This window comes from Rattus norvegicus, chromosome 7, assembly GCF_036323735.1.
Source record: "Rattus norvegicus strain BN/NHsdMcwi chromosome 7, GRCr8, whole genome shotgun sequence".
NCBI lineage: Eukaryota > Metazoa > Chordata > Mammalia > Rodentia > Muridae > Rattus > Rattus norvegicus.
In genome coordinates, this window is record NC_086025.1 from 24,845,148 (window position 1) to 24,862,908 (window position 17,761).

The window sequence follows — 17,761 nt, forward strand, 5'->3', positions numbered from 1 at the left end:
CTGACAAGAGCCCCTCTTGAGCATCTGAGGAGTGCCCGAGAGCACATTGTCAGGACCCCAGTCAGGCAGGCCCAATCGCCCAACATCCACACTGTCAGGTCAATCTACACAGAAGGAAGCCCAGACTTCATGTATCCAAGGCCACACTGCTGAGAAGCAGAGAGGCAGAGGGGGGTGGGGGGTGGGGGGGCAGAGAGGCAGAGAGGCAGAGAGAGGCAGAGACTCAGAGACACAGAAAGCCAGGACTGGATTCAAAAGCCCAATAACTAGAAGCTTTCCTAAGAGAAAGCCGGGGGACAGAAAAATACAAGGGTAGAAGTGGTCCTTTTGGAACAAGAGCCTCGTTCTGTAGAAAATTCAAAATACACAACTTATATCAGAGACTCACGGTTCTCATTTGCATGGACGCCTTGAAAAACGGGAAGACATTGAAAATGCTTGGAGTGGGGAAACTCATCTTTTATCCCAGCACTCTGGCGGCAGATCTCTCTGAGTTGGAGTTCAGCCTGGTCCACTTAGCAAGATCGAGGCCAGCCAGGGCGACATAGTGCGCCCTTGTCTCAAAAACCAAACAAGGCAAAACACGAAAACCAAAAAACATGGCGGCGGCTGGTGAGCGGTTGGAAAATGGTGCAAGAATAATCTTTCACTCTGTTTAGTATGAAGTTTCCATTTTTAAAAGATTTATTGGGGCTGGGGATTTAGCTCAGTGGTAGAGCGCTTGCCTAGGAAGCGCAAGGCCCTGGGTTCGGTCCCCAGCTCCGAAAAAAAGAACCAAAAAAAAAAAAAAAAGATGTATTTACTTTTATTTTATGTGTAGGTTGTTTTGCCTGCATATGTCTATGCAGTGCCCCTGAGGGTCAGAGACGGTGGTGTCAGATCTCCTGGAGCTCGAGTTACATAGTTGTTAGCCGCTATGTAGGTGTTGGGAACAGACTCCCGAGGCCTTTGCAAGAGCAACAAGCACTCTTAACAACGGAGGCTCTCAGCCTCAGTTTCCACTTCAGATAAGGATGTGGAAGAATGACTGATCTTAAGTGGCAGAGAAAAGCTGAGCCTTCCGCTGTCCTCTTCCATTTTTCTGCTGTGTTAAATTCTTAAACCACTGAGCTACATCCTCAACCTCCGATTTCCTGAGCCAGGTGCTCACTACATAGCCCTAGGTGGTCTGGAACTTTCTCTGTAGACTAGGCCAGCCTTGAATTCACAGCCATCCTCATGCCTCTGCCTCCAGAGTACCCAGAATAAAGGCATGTGACACCATACTGGCTGGAGAGACCCGGGGCTTGATCTGAGCAGTTTTCCACTCGGGTGCATGAACTCCTGTCTCCTTGTGCTTCCTATATGAAAAAACCCTAAATGGTCTTTAGAGTCCCTGTAATTGAAATATCAACTCCCCCAACCCCCAGGAGCCCAAACCAGGGCCTTATAGGTGTCAGGCAAAGGCTCTATATGTAAGATCCCCTCACCCCCACCCCCACCTGCTGCCACCACCACTGGGGAACTCCCCCAGGGCAGTAAGGAAGGCAGTGTGGGATACCTCACCTATTGTCATATCCTGAGCCATTGCTTTTCATAACTTGACCCAGTTCCAAAGTCCAGAAAGAGAACTATTCACATAATTTTTTTAATTTGAGGATTACTCTATGTGAGAGTTTAAGCTGGATTCCCGAGGTTCCGGTTTTTTCTGGAAGTTAAGTCTTTCATCCGGTTTTTAATTTTCTTTTCCCAGCAGGAAGCCAGGGATTGCTTAACCTGAGACACTTTTAACAGCCCCTCCCCGACTCTTCTGTTCTCTCCTGGTCTACGAGCCCTAGCGCCAGTGGCTTTCTAGGCCTCCCACACATTAATTAAGCTCCTTCTCAGTCCTTGGACCGTGGTGCCTACTGGCCTTCAGCAGATCACTTCCCTTCAGAGTTCATGGACGCCGTTTCTTACTGTCAGCCGTGGAGGCTCTGGTGACTGTCTGCCCAGTTGCTATCACAATGTGCTCTCGGGTTTTAGTTATTTAATTAATTAATTAATTAATTAATTTTCGGGGAGTGGGGGTTTAAAGACAGGGTCTTTTTAGGTAGCCTTCGCTGTCCTTGAATACTCCTATCTTACTCAGCATCACTGTTATGGAATGGGACCCCATGACCAGCTTATCATATCCTGTAATTTCCACGGCACTTTTTCTTCCTGCCCCATGACATCCATGGAATATAAGGCGGGACTATGTTCACACATCAGAAAATCATGCTTAGCCAAATAAGTAGGTGACTAGAAATAAGAAAATAAGTGATTAATAGATTCATCTGAAAATCAGCTTTTATTCTCTTCTCAGAGGAATTATACCTGTAATGAACTTTTTTGTGGGTTTTTTTTTGTTTGTGTGTGTGTTTTGTTCTCTCTCTCTCTCTCTCTCTCTCTCTCTCTCTGTGTGTGTGTGTGTGTGTGTGTGTGTGTGTGTGCACTCGTGTGTGTGTGCACTCGCGTGCGTGCTTAGAGACAGGGTCTCACTCGGTAGCTTTGACTGTCCTAGAACTCATTATGGAGGTCAGGCTAGCTTCCAACTCACAGAAGTCTGCTTGTGTTTGTTTCCAATATTGGGATAAAAGCCATGTACAACCGCACCTGGCCGTAGCTTACCTATTGATCTATGCCTCTTCCCTGCACCTGAATCACAGGAGAGGGTTGGCCCATGTGCATGCCCCTGCTTGTGTGTGGCGTTCATGGGTGAGTGTTGAGCGCGAGAAAATGCAAGTGTAACAAACCTTATCTGCTCTGCTCCAGATGGCTTTGGGAGGTGGTTCCCCTGTGACGGGAATCTCCAGACGAAGCTTGCTTCCGGCAATCACTGTCACGGTGTTATCAGCATCCAGGCCGTCAAGGATGATCTTGGGAGGGTCTAGAACAGTCAGCAGGGCTTTTGTTATCCCTCAGACATTTTCATTTGGTATTTTGGCTAGAGACTGGCTACTGATAAGCATTGGTAACAATCAGTTTTTAATCTGGGTAAAATATGTATATATATATATATATATATATATATATATATATATATATATATATATGGACATAAGGATATTATGAATGTGTGTTTTTATATACATATAAAATTTCAAAGGAGTTTTAAGTCCCAGAAATCTATTTGTGATCTGTGAGAGCCCATAAGCTAAAGTTCAATATCTATATATCTATATATCTATATCTATATCTATCTATATATCTATATATATATATATATAAGTCCTCATGGCAATTGGTGCTTGGTACCCTATAACACTGCTTCTTGTCATATTTACAAATCAACCACTTATAATGAATACTATAGCAACTGATGTCTCTCATAAGTCATTGTTTCTCATGCATTAGAGTCCAAGGTAAACAAACAAGTAGGCCGCTATACAATAATTCTTTTGATCTACTTCAGTAATTCCTGTGGTCTACTCACCGATGACGTGAACTTTGGCAGACAAAGGAACATTGTAGGCATCTGGTGTAAACACATATTCACCTTCGTCTTCAATGAGAGCATTGGCTATGACTAACTTGTGGATCCTAAAGGAGGAAGAAAAACATATGTCACTTTGCAAGAGTGAGAATATACACACCGCCCAAGCTGAAGAGACACCTGTCCTTTATTCTTCACCTCTTCATAGAGGAGAGGGAGAAAGAGAGGGACAGGGTGTGGGGGGGGGCAGGGTGGAAGTTTATTCTATTTATTGACCCAGGTCAGATCTGGTTTGGATTATATGAGAGTATAGTCTCTACAAATATGACCTGTTTATTACGTGTGCAAGTGTCTATTATTCTTCTTCCTCATAACTACAAAAGCAACAAGATCTAGCATCTTAATAATGTTGCATTTAAATATAGAAGAAAGCAGAGAGGAGAATGCTGACTTTGGCTGTGTACACCAAAGAGTAATCGTTCTTAAGTTTATGGGCCGTGGATCAGTGAGGATTGGATGGGGCCAATGCATCCTTTCCTTGTAAAATGTCAGAGGAGTGTGCAGTTTAACTCTGGGAGGTGGTGGTGCATGCCTGTAATAACAGCACTCGGGAGGCAGAGGCAGGCAGATCTCTGTGAGTTCGAGGCCAGCCTGGTCTACAGAGTGAGTTCTAGGACAGTAAGGACTGTTACACAGAGAAACCCTGTCTTAAAATTTTCTTCTTAAAAAAATGTATGCAATTTGGGGATAGGGGTGTGGCTCAGTGGTACATTAACTTAGCACATATGAGGTTCTGGGTTCAATCCCCAGCACCGCACATATACTGACATAGACACACATATGAAGGACATAAGGATATTATGAATGTGTGTTTTTATATACACATAAAATTTCAAAGGAGTTTTAAGTCCCAGAAATCTATTTGTGATCTGTTGTGAGAGCCCATAAGCTAAAGTTCAATTTCTTGCCTTAATCTTTGCTCAATTCTAGGCAATTATGCGTTCCCATAATAAAACAAAAATAGAAGGAAGGTCATGTGATAGTTGTTATTATTAAAGGCTGACCATAATTATGGTGTCAGGGTCTTATTTTCTTTTCTAAAGATTTACTTTATTTTATGTGTATGGGTATTTTGCTTGCGTGTCCATGTGTCCTGTGTGCATGCAGTGCCTGTGGCGGCCAGAAGAGGGCATCCGATCCTTTGAAACTAGAATTAAAGATCGTTGTGAGCCACCATATGGGTGCTGGGAATGGAACTCTGATCCTCTCAAAAAGCAACCAGTGCTCTTAGCCACGGAACCATTTCTCCAGCCCCATGAAATGAGGATCTTAATTGACAGTTATTTGCATTCTGTGATCAGGCAACGAGTGCTATAAAATAGAATGAGTGCCCTGATAAACTCTGCAGAGAAGGCTGGCATTATACATGAAGAGCAGCAGAAGCAGCAACAGACAACAACATGTATGCTCTTCCCTAGTTACTTTCCTTTCACAGGTTAAAGCAGAGGGAACGCCATGGTCATGTCAACTCAATGGGTCCTATTTAAGGGTTTGGTACTATTCCTCATTATCTCGATTTCTACAAAGTCGGGTAAACAACATCGGTTGAGCAGAGTAGGGTAGAAGTTCAGCACGTGACTGCTGGGTCTAAACCTACGGCTTCTCGACCTCTTACTGAACATTCGGACCAGCTGGTCATCTGTCAGGTCTTCTAGAATGCACAGTCACCCCTGTAACCACGTGTTTAGATGGTGCACCTGATAGGTTTTACATGATAAGACCATAGTGTGAGGTGTAGACAGAAGATCTTGATCAGGATGTGATTACAGCAAAGCCATCACCAGCTCTTACCTGACTAGAGATAAGCCATCTCCCTGCTCTCCAGAGAGTCAGTGGATGTGTCACTTAGGAAGCAGGAGAAGTGAATGTTGACAAGCCCACCTGGCTTGCTTACCTTCCCTTGTGAACGACCTTCAGACGTTCCCCCTCCTGAACAGGGAGTCCATTTTTTGTCCATTTTCCTGGTACATTTTCAGAGATTTCACACTTCAGGCATACTTCTTTCCCAAGTTTTACAGTCTGATCAGTCAGAGGCGTTGTGATCTTTAGAGGTCTCACTGCAGAGATAAGGAGGGTTACGGATCTGTGCCACGAAACTCCAGACAAGCTAACATGGTAGCATTTCACAGTGCCCTGTCAGAGAGTCTGTAACGCGTGCTCCGAAGGTGGCAGACTGTTCCAACGCAGATGATGTAACCGAGCAGAACCTAGCATGGCACCAGTCCCATCACCTCAAATATCCACGACGAGATTCCATGCTCATCCATAGGATATGAACCACATCCACTCAACCTAAGGCTATAACTGTTCACCTGACTTCAAATAATCCTCATGAGACTTCGTGGTGCCCTTAAAGCTACAGGCATCCCAACACCATGCACAAGCAAGCCTCAGGACCCTTTCAAGGTCAAGTGCTGTGTTTACCAACAATTTATCGGGTGTGGGGAGGGATACATGGTACGGGTTTTTTTTGTTTGTTTGTTTGTTTGTTTTTTTGTTCTTTTGAATGAGGTCTTTTTGTTTCTTTTTTTTCATTCTTTTTTTAAAATTTATTTTTTTTATATATGAGTACACTGTAGCTATCTTCAGACACACCAGAAGAGGGCATCAGATCTCATTATAGATGGTTGTGAGGCACCATGTGGTTGCTGGGATTTGAACTCAGGGCCTCTGGAAGAGCAGTCGGTGTTCCTAACCACTGAGCCATCTCTCCAGCCCGGTCTTTTTGTTTCTTAAAAAGATTTATTTGTTGTATTTTATATGAATGGGCATTTACTTACATATATGTATATATACCATGTGCATGCCTGGGGCCCATGGAGGGCAGAAGAAGGCATCAAACTCCTTGGAACTGGAGCTACAGAAGGTTCTGAGCCACCATGTGGGTATTCCAATTGAACCCATGTGGGTCCTCTGTCAGAGCAGTGCAGGTCTTAACAACAGAGCCGTTTCTCCACCCTTTATTTTGTTTTTAATGTATGCCTAGCAGAGCATTTTTGGACTGTAATAACCTGTCTTATTTATTTATATAAACCTTTTGGTTATTAACGCACGTTTATGCAGCATAATAAATTTTAGAAATACATAATCTCGTGAAGGTAGAACTGATTCCAATTACTTTCAGTGGATATAAATGTCAGATAAAACGCAGCCTATGGGGTTTGGGGATTTAGCTCAGTGGTAGAACGCTTGCCTAGTGAGCGCAAGGCCCTGGGTTTGGTCCTCAGCTCCGGGAAAAAACACACAAACCAAAAAAACTAGCCTATGGCCAACACACATTTTTATATTAAACTAAAATGGCCACACTTCTGTGGATCGTAAGAAGCATGTCGGGATGATTTCTTTTTTTTTTTTTTTTTTTTTTTTTTTTCGGAGCTGGGGACCGAACCCAGGGCCTTGCGCTTCCTAGGTAAGCGCTCTACCACTGAGCTAAATCCCCAGCCCCGGGATGATTTCTTTTTAAGTCTGTGATCATATGAAGTGCAGCTGGACCAACAAAGGAGTAAAGAGGAAAGATGTGCTCTGCATGTGTGAGTAACCGTGATCACGGCATCCTGCTGTTTTCATTTTCGTGGCAACTGCGAATAGACTCTTGTCGAGAAACCGCTGCTTTAAGAGGCCGTTTGGACAAGAAGATTAATTCTCTTAGGCTTTGGAAGCCTACCATCTGCAAACAAGCTCTTTAACCGAGAGTTCCCGGTGGCACCCTAGGCTTAAAGGACTTTCTCCGTACACCAAAGGCAATTACGAACTGCAAGTTGAATGTTAAATCTTCGTTTAATGATTTGAATTTGATAGAGAGATATAGTTAAGCTTTTTGACATATTTATGGTTTGGCACATTTTCTGGGTAACTTTTTTTGTTTTTTTAAAGATTTGTTCATTTATATCTGTACAGCATTCTGCCTGCATGTATGCCTGCAGGCCAGGAGAGGGCGCCATATCTCATTACAGATGGTTATGAGCAGGACCTCTGTTAGAGCAGCTGGTGCTCTTAAACTCTGAGCCATCTCTCCGGCTCTCTAGGGAACTTTTCTCGTCCCCAGAATTGATGCTCTACTACTTTTTTTTTTTTTAAGATTTATTTATTTCTATGTCTATGAGTACTGTATCTGCAAGGCCACCTGCACACCAGAAGAGGGCATCATATCACATTACAGATGGTTGTAAGCCATCAGGTGGTTGCTGGGATTTGAACTCGGGACCTCTGAAAGAGCAGCCAGTGCCTTTAACAGCTGAGTCATCTCTCCAGCCCAAGGCTTTACAATTAAACCAAGTAGTTGATTCCTTTCTAAGAGAACCCGATATGACACTCAGCTAGAGTGGAGTCCAATTCTACCTATTTCGAAATGCCACAAGTATCGGATCAAGTAGACGGAGAGTTTCTGAACAGCTGAGTTACTAAACACAATCTCATTTGTAAGCCAATGTAGGAGACATCTAACGGAGCCTTACTCACAGTCAACACTTAGTTTAGCCGATGACTGTCCTCCGGTTGTCATGACCGAGTACTCCGCACTGTCAGCCTTTGTCGCTCCTTCTATGATCAAAGTGTGCTTTTTGCCTTCCACTTTAATTCTGTACCTTGACTTTGGACCAGGGACAATCTCTTCACCATTCTTAAACCTGAATTAACATGGGTTTAAAGGGAGAAAGAAAAGGTTCAGTGGGAGGATGAAAACTATAAAGAGGGGTGACATGAGGTATAATCAAACTAAATCAAAAATATATTTACATTTCATATATATGAAATATTTAACATATATATGTATATATATTTGTGAAAGCAAAACATTTTAATTCCAAGAAATAAATGTTAGTTTATTGTGTTATTGCAGTGTCTTCCAAGGTTCCTAACAGACCCCAGACTCCCCGGAAGGATTTGTTAAAGAACGAGACTTCATTAATAGGCCTACTGGTCGACCCACCAGTTGATCCCTAGTGTGACAAGTATTGTGTGCAAAATCACATTGAAAGAACATGAGCGCCTGCTCTCCTTCCACCAGAGGGCGTCATATCACATTACAGATGGTTGTAAGCCATCAGGTGGTTGCTGGGATTTGAACTCGGGACCTCTGAAAGAGCAGCCATCTGGCTCTACTTCTGCTCTCAGGAGGCGCTTTAAAGCTCTCTGGATTCTAGAGTAAATACTAACAACCTTTTCCATGCCGACGACTTCACACTCCTGCTGTATGGTTCGCCGTGTTCCTCTTCATTTCATCCATTCGTTTCATTTTACAACCTTAAACCCACTAGTTTTTAATTTTGAACTAACTTGCATAGAACATGTAATGAACGACTCTTCAGTTCCTACCACCTCAAGCTTTTATTTGTTCTCTCTCTCTCTGTCTGTCTCTCTCTCTGTTTCTGTGTGTGTGTGTGTGTGTATGTGCATGTGCACACATATACGTGTGCATGCATGTGTGAAATAGTCAACTAAGGGCCTCGCACAAGCTCACTCAGCCTCACCGCTAAGCTATGCCCCCTGCCCTTTTTAACTTTTGAAAGGAGTTGGTGATTTTCAGCCTACCATATCTTCCCAGGGACTGAAAACTGCATTCTTAGGGCAGTAGGGCTGGAGTCTGGGGCCTTGAACACGCTAAAGCCAAGCGCTCTCACACTGGGTTACATTCCCAGCAACAATGAGGGTTTAAATAGAAAACAGGTACATTATGTTTTCCCACCTTAGACACTGTAAGGCCTGTTACAAAGTCTAAGAAAACCCAAGGTCCATTTATCAGTAAGTCCCTGCCTCCCTACACATCTTTGCATAGATTTCTGGGAGTTGGCTTTTCAGATCAGAGGATGTTTTTAGTTATCTCTGCTAGTACAAAAAAAAGGCTGTGATCTCCTCTGTGTTTAAAAGCCACTCCCATGTTGCATTCTATAGTTATCAAGATACTTTGTCTATTAGAGGCAAACAGGTACCAGAAAAGCCACTTACCACTTCACATTGGCGTCATCTTCAGACACCTCGACTTCCAGCTCTACTCTCTCCCCACAGTAAGCGTTCATGTCTTCCAGCTGCTTTGTTACCATAATTGGAGGCTCTAGTTGGAAAAGGGGAAATCAAAAACCATGAAAATATCCAAAGTCTGGGTCTTGAACCCCAGTTTGCTTGTGGAGGAAATGGCAGCAGAGGGGAAAGAATCATCAATGAATCATCTGGTGGGGAAATGGGAGGTGAGACTCTCCATGTCTGTTCACAGCAAAACAAATTATTCGTTTGGAGAGCACACAAAATATACACCAAATATCCTGCCTTCACTGAGTAAGGTGGACAGTTTGGATGAATGAGGATGTATAAAGCTTGAAGGTTTTGATTTGGGCCCTCAGTCAAGGAGAGGGGATGGGATTGTCTGTAATTGGAGGGCTTAACAAAGAAAATACAGTCAACCTGGCTTTCTCTACTATCCCAGCCACTCTTCTAACGCCAGCGAATGATGCCCTTGTCTTGATTAAAGCGGCTTTTATTCAGCTAAGTGGGCAAACTGTGGACTATCCATTCAAGTACGTTGGGTTTCAGAAGCTATAGCTAAAATAATCTGTTTTGCAGAATAGCGCTTGGCTTAAAGTCAGAACCATGAGGACGCTTCCTGTAGGGGCGTTTTCTCCCTCCCTCTGCTTCTCTCTTCTTCAACGAAACAGAAGACTAAGTAGGACTCAGGATACCTGTCAGAGTTGCAACAGTGAGCCAATCTAACAGGCGAGCCGGAGATTTCTAGAGAGGGAGGCGACTGCTTCTTCTCTGGGCTGAAGGGTCTACCTTGCCTTTGGTTTGGATCAGTGTCCCTGGAAGGAGAGCCCTAGCCCCTTGATAATGCAAGAAAAGGTTTCCTTTTACCTCTTACAAAGAGCTCAGTAGAACATTTCTCATCTCCAGCTGTCACGTAGTACTCCGAATCATCTGTCAGTGCACAGTTATTAATAAACATGATTCTCTCATTTCCTTTGTGCTCAAAGATGTATCTGTTTTAAACAGGAAGGGGCCATAGTGTGAGACCTTGATTTTTTTTTAACTTTACTAGTAAATCTGGCTTATAATTTGTTAATACTTGAGCATCAAGGATATAGCTATGATCTTCTATTTTTGCAGCATATTTTATATGTCTAACATGTCAGACGAAAGTTTGTTTTTATTCATATGATACATGGAAAATGTATATTTATACATCTATTTAATTTGTTATTCTTTTCTTTCATATATGCTCTCAGTACAAATATAAAAAAAATCTCATGTAGTTTAATTTTTAACTCACTTTTGGAAGATAGAGTTGGTTGAGTGTGTTAGAAAGATTTTTAACTCCACAGTTCTGTACATTACAAAATGGCAGAGATGTTGTCTTCCTCATTTACACACATTTCCTTCATTCTTTAGCCCATGAACACGGAATATGTATGTTGGATGAATAAATACTTGGGCAATTCAAGCAATAATTAACTTTAATTGAGATCAGAAGCAAATATATAGTCTCTTACATGAACTTAAATACTGGGACTATTGTCTCAGGGTTACTCTCTATTAAGAAAGTGTTGTCCCTGCTGGAGAGATGGCTTAGCAGTTGAGAGCATTGACTGTTTTTCCAGAGGACTGGGTTTGATTCCCAGCACCTACGTAACTCATCTGTAACTCATCTTCTGGCCTCCAGGGGCACCAGTGGCCAGGCATTTAAGGCAAAACCACCAATACATATCAAAGCAAATCCACTTAAAAAATGAAGTTCAGAAACAGAACACTAGAAGCCTTAATATATGCTACACTAATCCTATGTGTTGATTATGGAGCAGCACACGAGAGCGTTCTCATAGCTGAGCAAACCAAATCGGGGAAATCTCTCAAATGAACGACCTCGAGAACATTTTCTAATGAAGCTAACCAAGAAAATTAATGTCTGAGGGAGTCAAGAGACTTCTGCCCCAGGTATAAATATTAGCATCTCATGTCATGCTGTTTGGCACGAGCCCATGGAAAAGCTGGAGACCACTTTACTGTATCCTAGAAGCGACAGGTTTCTGGGATTAAAGGCTGTGTCAGTGTACATGTTATGAACTTATTAACTTAAAATGATATGCCGGAGCTGAGAACCTTCCGGACTAAGGGGGACCTCTATGAAGTAGTTTCATAACAGATTAGCAATATCATTAGGTACTGGGGATCAGTTTGATGCCTTCCTTTGGAAGAGGGGCAAGACATAATAAGACACAGGCTTAGGTTTACATTTCAATACCTTAACATCCAATAGTTCTGTTCAGATGTAATATTGTGGGTCCTGCCAACAAGGCCCAAGTAGATATTCAGTCACCATCAAAGACTCTTGTGATTTTGGGGAAACCGAACCAAACCAAACCAAAAACCAAACCAAACCAAACCAAAACCTTCTACTTATGAGATGTGGTTTTCATCTGGCATATCAAATGTATATTTCAAATGTTTCTAAGTTTTATTATTTTGAACAGAGAGAAGTTTGACGATGCTCTGAGATAATGACATAAAACATGTAGTGACACGAAATAATTTCGACTCACTGGGAAAGCCTGAGGAGATGTAAGAGCTTTTTCACACAGCACTGTGACTTTCAGAATTCCAAAATCCACGAAAAGTGACATCCACCTTTCTCCTCTCTCCATACAGTTTTACATTATAAAGACACTGGGACACACACACACACACACACACACACACACACACACACACACACACACGGATAGACAGCAGATGCCTAAAATGTTCTTTTATTCTGTAAGAGTTAGGTCAAACTATTGTTCATTTATATTTTAACTGAGCCTTTTACCACCCACTTACTTGGTGCTGGGTCGAATCTCTTGGCCATTTTTAAACCATTTCACTTCCAGCTTTGGGTCTGCTAATTCCACAACGAATCTTACTCGGCCCCCTTTATCGATCTGATATGCAGGGTCGAGGATTTTCGCAAAAGCTGCAGATAGGAACAAACAATTCGACACCGTGCATACACAAAGGCTACCAGTCTAAGTAGCTAAAGTACACATGAAAATCTAAGAACAAAAAACTGTCCCGGGGAAGAGCAACTTCGGAAGCCTTCTGATCACCACTTCTATTTCAGAGTTTTGTTGACATGCAGACAGTAAGATGGGTTAAAATGTAAAGGGAACTCTCATGTTTTTAAAAAGAAGCATGAGAAAAAATAGTACTCCTATTAATTTTAAATCACACTTACTTATTTTGTCTCTGCCTGTATGCGCTTTGGGGATCGGTGTTAGAAGAGAACTTTGGGAGAATTTGATCTCGCCTCTCGCCATGTGGGTTCCCAGGTTCAAACTAAAGGGGTTAGATTTGGCAGAAAACGCCTTTGCACTTATTGGCACATATATTCACTGTCTCTTATTTTGAAAAGAGAAAGATTAATATTGGATTTGCAGCTGATTCCCTAGCACATGGACTCAGAACTCAGTGTTTATAAAGGCCTGTGACTCTCCTTGCTTCTGGAATCATCAAGAAGGAGTTGTGAGTCAGCAGGGATGGCTGAGTTGTGCAAACAAAGCAGCAGCCGACAGACCCTCCTGAGCGCCAGCTCTCAACCAATTAAGGGTAACATTTAGAAGTGAGGGCCAGATCTTTAAAACACCACAATGGGAGTTTTTAACTCTATCTGAACATGAAGGGGGAAGAAATATATAGGTTTAATATCACTCTGACATATACAACTGAAGCTGGAAAATGACCCAGCACAGAAAAGGTGGGAGAGTTAGTGGCTATCTTTCTTCCTTTTTGCCCCATCCCCAACTTTGTGTTTCAAATCATAGCCAGAGGAACCCACCCTAGAAAGTTTATTGGGAGTGAGCGGCAAACTCGAGGGGCCCAGTCAAAAGGATGGAAGAGTCTGTTAAGAAAGCAGACAGGGGGTTGGGGATTTAGCTCAGTGGTAGAGCGCTTGCCTAGCAAGCGTAAGATCCTGGGTTCGGTCCCCAGCTCCGGAAAAAAAGAAAGAGAAAGAAAGAAAGAAAGAAAGAAAGAAAGAAAGAAAGAAAGAAAGAAAGAAAGAAAGAAAGAAAGAAAGAAAGAAAGAAAGAAAGAAAGAAAGAAGGAAGGAAGAAAGAAAGGAAGAAGGAAAGAAAGAAGGAAAAAAGAAAGAAAGAAAGGAAGAAGGAAAGAAAGAAAGCAAGCAAGCAGACAGAACCTTGTCTGAATGTCTGAAGAAGAATCAGGAGCTACAGAGTGAGGGAGATATGATTCTGGATAAATGGAGGCGGGGCAGGGGGTTTCCTAGAGGCCACAGGGATACATCCTTTACTTCCTGTGTGGCATTTGTGGTACTGTCAATGTGCTAGTTAAACCGAGCCGGGAGCCGTGCACACACTACCAACACAACCAGAGAACTATTCTACACGAATCCAAAGTGGATAAAAGGAATTGTAAACCCCTGCAAGCCCTTGTAGCTTCACCCTAGAGTTAGTTAATAGGATGAGACCAGAGACACACAGTCCTAGGCGGGCGATGACTGACTGGTCTCTGCCACGCCCCCAGGTATGCTCACCTGCACTCTTCTTTTCCACCCTGCGCATGCGCTTGAGCCGCTTAAGCATGCCACGCAGGTCGGTGATGCCGTACTGGAAAGCGATCTTCTCGTACTCGTTTGGGTTGGCATTTTTCAGCAGCTCCCACACGTCTATCTCGGGCTCCTCCTCCTGCTGTTTCACCTCCCTAACCCGGAAGAACCGTCATCTAGGTTAGAAACTGGCCTAGCTCCTAAAGACCAATGATGCTAAGAGTTCTGCTTAGAGACACCAACTGAGTCAAATTGACGTCTTGGGAAACTTCCAGAGAGTAGAAGATCAAATATATACACTTTGACCTTTACTTTTCCAGTTCAAAACCCAATTGTAGGAGGAACAGAGATGTCAGGACAAATCCTGAGATATTTTCCTTTCCTTTTTAAAAGTCTGATTGCATTTGAGTTTTGACAAAAGGCCAAGAAGTAAAGTGAGATTCTTCAGAAACTTGAAAACAGATCTCACCCCACATGCGGGTAGTGGATTCAGTTTGAAAAGTGGATTAAGAATTAAGATTTAGGCCACGGAATAGTGGCAGACACCTTGAAGACCAGCAGAGGCAGGCAGATCTCTGAGTTTGAGGCCAGCCTGGTCTACAGAGAAAGTTTCAGGACAGCCATGGCTACACAGAGAAACCCTAGATCGAAAAACAAAACAAAACAAAGAATTAAGATTTAAAATTGGCTCTGGGTGGAGAAAAAAATTCCATTCTACATAAATTGATTGAACATAATCGAGACAGTATTTCAAACCTTTAGATTTTTCTAATAATATTTGTTCTGCCACATTAATATATGACTCCCAAATCTTGGTCACTGACCAAAGACTGTGTAGACCATGAAGAGGAAAAAGTGACTATGGAACTTCAGAGACAAAGGCAGATAGGTCTTTGTGAGTTTGGGGCTAGCCTGGTCAACATAGGGAGTTTCAGGCCGGCTGGGATGATATAATAAGATTCTGTCCAGAAAAAAAAAAGGTTAAAATACACAACTCTCCCCTATTTCAAAATTACAAAATAAAACCAAAACTCTGAAGTGAGCTTTTTATTGAACGAGTGTAGTATACTTTTTTGTTTTTTTTTCTTTTTTTTCGGAGCTGGGGACCGAACCCAGGGCCTTGCGCTTTCTAGGCAAGCGCTCTACCACTGAGCTAAATCCCCAACCCCGAGTGTAGTATACTTTAAACTGATTTTCTTTGGGGGATAAATAGTCCTGACTATTTTGTTTAAGGTTAACTGACTATTTTTTTTTAAATTAGGTTAGTTTGAAAAAAATTACAGTTATCACTTACCATGAGTAAGACTGGTTTGGATATGGTTTTATGGAAAATTGGTCAATAAATTACAAATAGTAGTGTAAAAACTGGCCACCTCGCCCAGTTTATGTGATGTTGATAATCAAACCTAAGAGCTTAGCCTCTCCCACTAAGCGGCACACCCAGTATTTATTGTAATTTAAATAGCTACAAGAGACACAAGGAAACGAGACATACTAGGTTCCCGAGGTGGATATTTACAGAGAGAACCAGTAAAAATGCTCACTTTTTCCTAGAGTGGACTCACAGTCATCCACCCTCTCTGTCTTCTATTAAAGTGTGAGGAGATGTACTTTTCCACTGTGCTCCTTATCCAAGTCTGTACGTGATCGTTGATGACCCCTTTCCCTCTCCTTTTTCGATTGCTTTGCTTCACCCCCCAAATTTAAACAGAAGCCTTTATTTTGGAGGTCTGGGTGGTCAAAGCTGTCTTCTGCAGTGGTATCTCTACTTATCATGGCGGCTGCTCAGGATGCTGCGTGGCTACCTGAAGCACAGCCGGGAGAGGAATCCAGATTCGGGATTCCTTCCCATCGTTGGGATAGACCTGTATAGTGGTTGCTGTGCTTTTTTTCTACATCAAAAATTTCTATAAACCGATGGTCCCAGTGAACCGCAAAAGGTTTATAGAAATTCTTTGTAGAATAAGGCTTCTAAGTATTTATGAAGGTCTAATCCCGTAATGAAATACTGCCCCAAAGATTAGTCCCGATTCATCCAGTGTATATTGAAATAAGCTGCCTTTAATATGCAAAGGGAGAGCTTTCTGTACACAGACACTGGTTCTACTATTTATTCCAATAGGGTTTCTACCTCATACTTCTGGAGAAGCACAGAGGGTAAGCGTGTGTCATGACCACAATGAGAACGCATGCAATCACAATCTAGTAAGAACACAGCTCTTTACGGTTATTATGGTGGGTTAGTACGCGTACATTAAATGAACACAGTCTTATGGGATCAACCCATAAGAGTCTTAATCAAAGGGTGTAACGGAAATGAGAACTGAGGACATAGTGGCTGCCCTTTTCTCTCAGACTTGTTTCCCCCCTTAATCCTTAGGGCTATGTAATCCGATTCCTCTTCCTTCCCCGTGCAAATTGTTGGTAGAAACAGCCTGTTAATTTTTTTCCCCTTTCCTTTTAAAATCAAATTGTGGCACTAAATTTACGGTATCACATCCTGATTGTAGTACTTCTGTGTGTGTGTGCACTTGCATGCATGTGTGTGACTGTGTGTTTATATGCTTGTGTGCTCGTGTGTGCATGCATTTATGTGTGCTTGTATGTGTTCATATTACACGCATTTATGTGTGTGTGATCGTGTGTGTGTTTTTATATCCATGCCTGTATGTGTGTACCATGTGTGTGTTTATATATCCATGCCTGTATGTGTGTATGTATATGTGTGTGTGTGTGTGTGTGTGTGTGTGTGTGTGTGTGTGTGTGTGTGGTCTTTGAATGAAGACAAATGCATTAAAAGGAAGTGCATGGCTTTTGCTATCTACCATGATCCAGTTCTTCTATATTTAATTTAATCTTTACAATTCTGTTAGCTTTTATCTTTCTCAGGTACATATGTAGAAAATACACCTCAGGGAGGACACCCATCTTAATCAAAGCCATCTAATGAATTCTGCACTGTCAAGAAAGTGTGACCAAGGGTCCCTGCACATATGTAACAGGGGAGCAGCTTGGTCCCCAACAACAGAGCAGGGGCTCTTCCTGAATCTGCTGCCTGCCTGCCTGTGGATCCGGTTTCCCTAATCAGACTGTTTTTGTCTGGCCTCAGTGGGAGATGCTGTACCTGGTCCTGCAACAACCTAATGGGGTGGGGAGGGGGAAAGGGGTAGCAAGAAGGGGGGAGAAGTGATAACTAGGGCAGAGCTATACCTTCTCAAAGAAGAAGAGGATGATAAATGAGGAGAGGTTCTATGCGAAGGGGGGGGGGCTGATACTGGGATATAAACTGAATAAACAAAAAAAATTCTAGCAAAAAATCACAATATACTTTCAAGTTTTAAACTAAAAGAAGAAGAGGAGGAGGAGAAGAGGAGGAGGAAGAGGAGGAAGAAGAGGAAAAGGAGGAGGAGGAGGAAGAAGAGGAAGAAGAGAAGGAGAAAGTGTGATCACTAATACCAAACTATATTTTTTAATTTTTGACTGTAATTTACCCCTTGGTGTTGAGATTTAAAAGTCTGTCTTGCTATCCTCCAGATATGTATTTATTCTTTTCTGTGGATGAGATCCTGCTTTGGCTCTCAGGACATTACCTAGCTTTAGTTTACAGAGAAGAAAGCGGTTGATATTTTTCAGTTGGGTCACATGTGCCTCCTTGTGTGGCTGACACAAGGGAAGAAAAGCTTCCTTGTGGCTGACAGTGTGACGCACGTTAGCTTCGGGAGCAGACTTGGGCTGTTTCT

General features: G+C 42.5%; 1 protein-coding gene across 17 annotated transcripts in view; it reads right to left on the reverse strand.

The window, feature by feature from the left end:
- The window catches only part of Mybpc1 (myosin binding protein C1), an 85,912-nt gene that overhangs the window by 27,378 nt on the left and 40,773 nt on the right, over positions 1–17,761 (reverse strand). For all 17 annotated transcript variants that reach the window (XM_063263768.1, XM_008765256.4, XM_063263767.1 and 14 more), the window contains 8 exons: positions 14,010–14,176; positions 12,299–12,431; positions 10,340–10,464; positions 9,440–9,545; positions 7,955–8,121; positions 5,391–5,553; positions 3,437–3,543; positions 2,757–2,890 (listed from right to left, as the gene is read on the reverse strand). In XM_063263768.1, the coding sequence (XP_063119838.1) occupies positions 2,757–2,890; positions 3,437–3,543; positions 5,391–5,553; positions 7,955–8,121; positions 9,440–9,545; positions 10,340–10,464; positions 12,299–12,431; positions 14,010–14,176 (1,102 nt within the window). The remainder of the gene's footprint in view (positions 1–2,756; positions 2,891–3,436; positions 3,544–5,390; positions 5,554–7,954; positions 8,122–9,439; positions 9,546–10,339; positions 10,465–12,298; positions 12,432–14,009; positions 14,177–17,761) is intronic.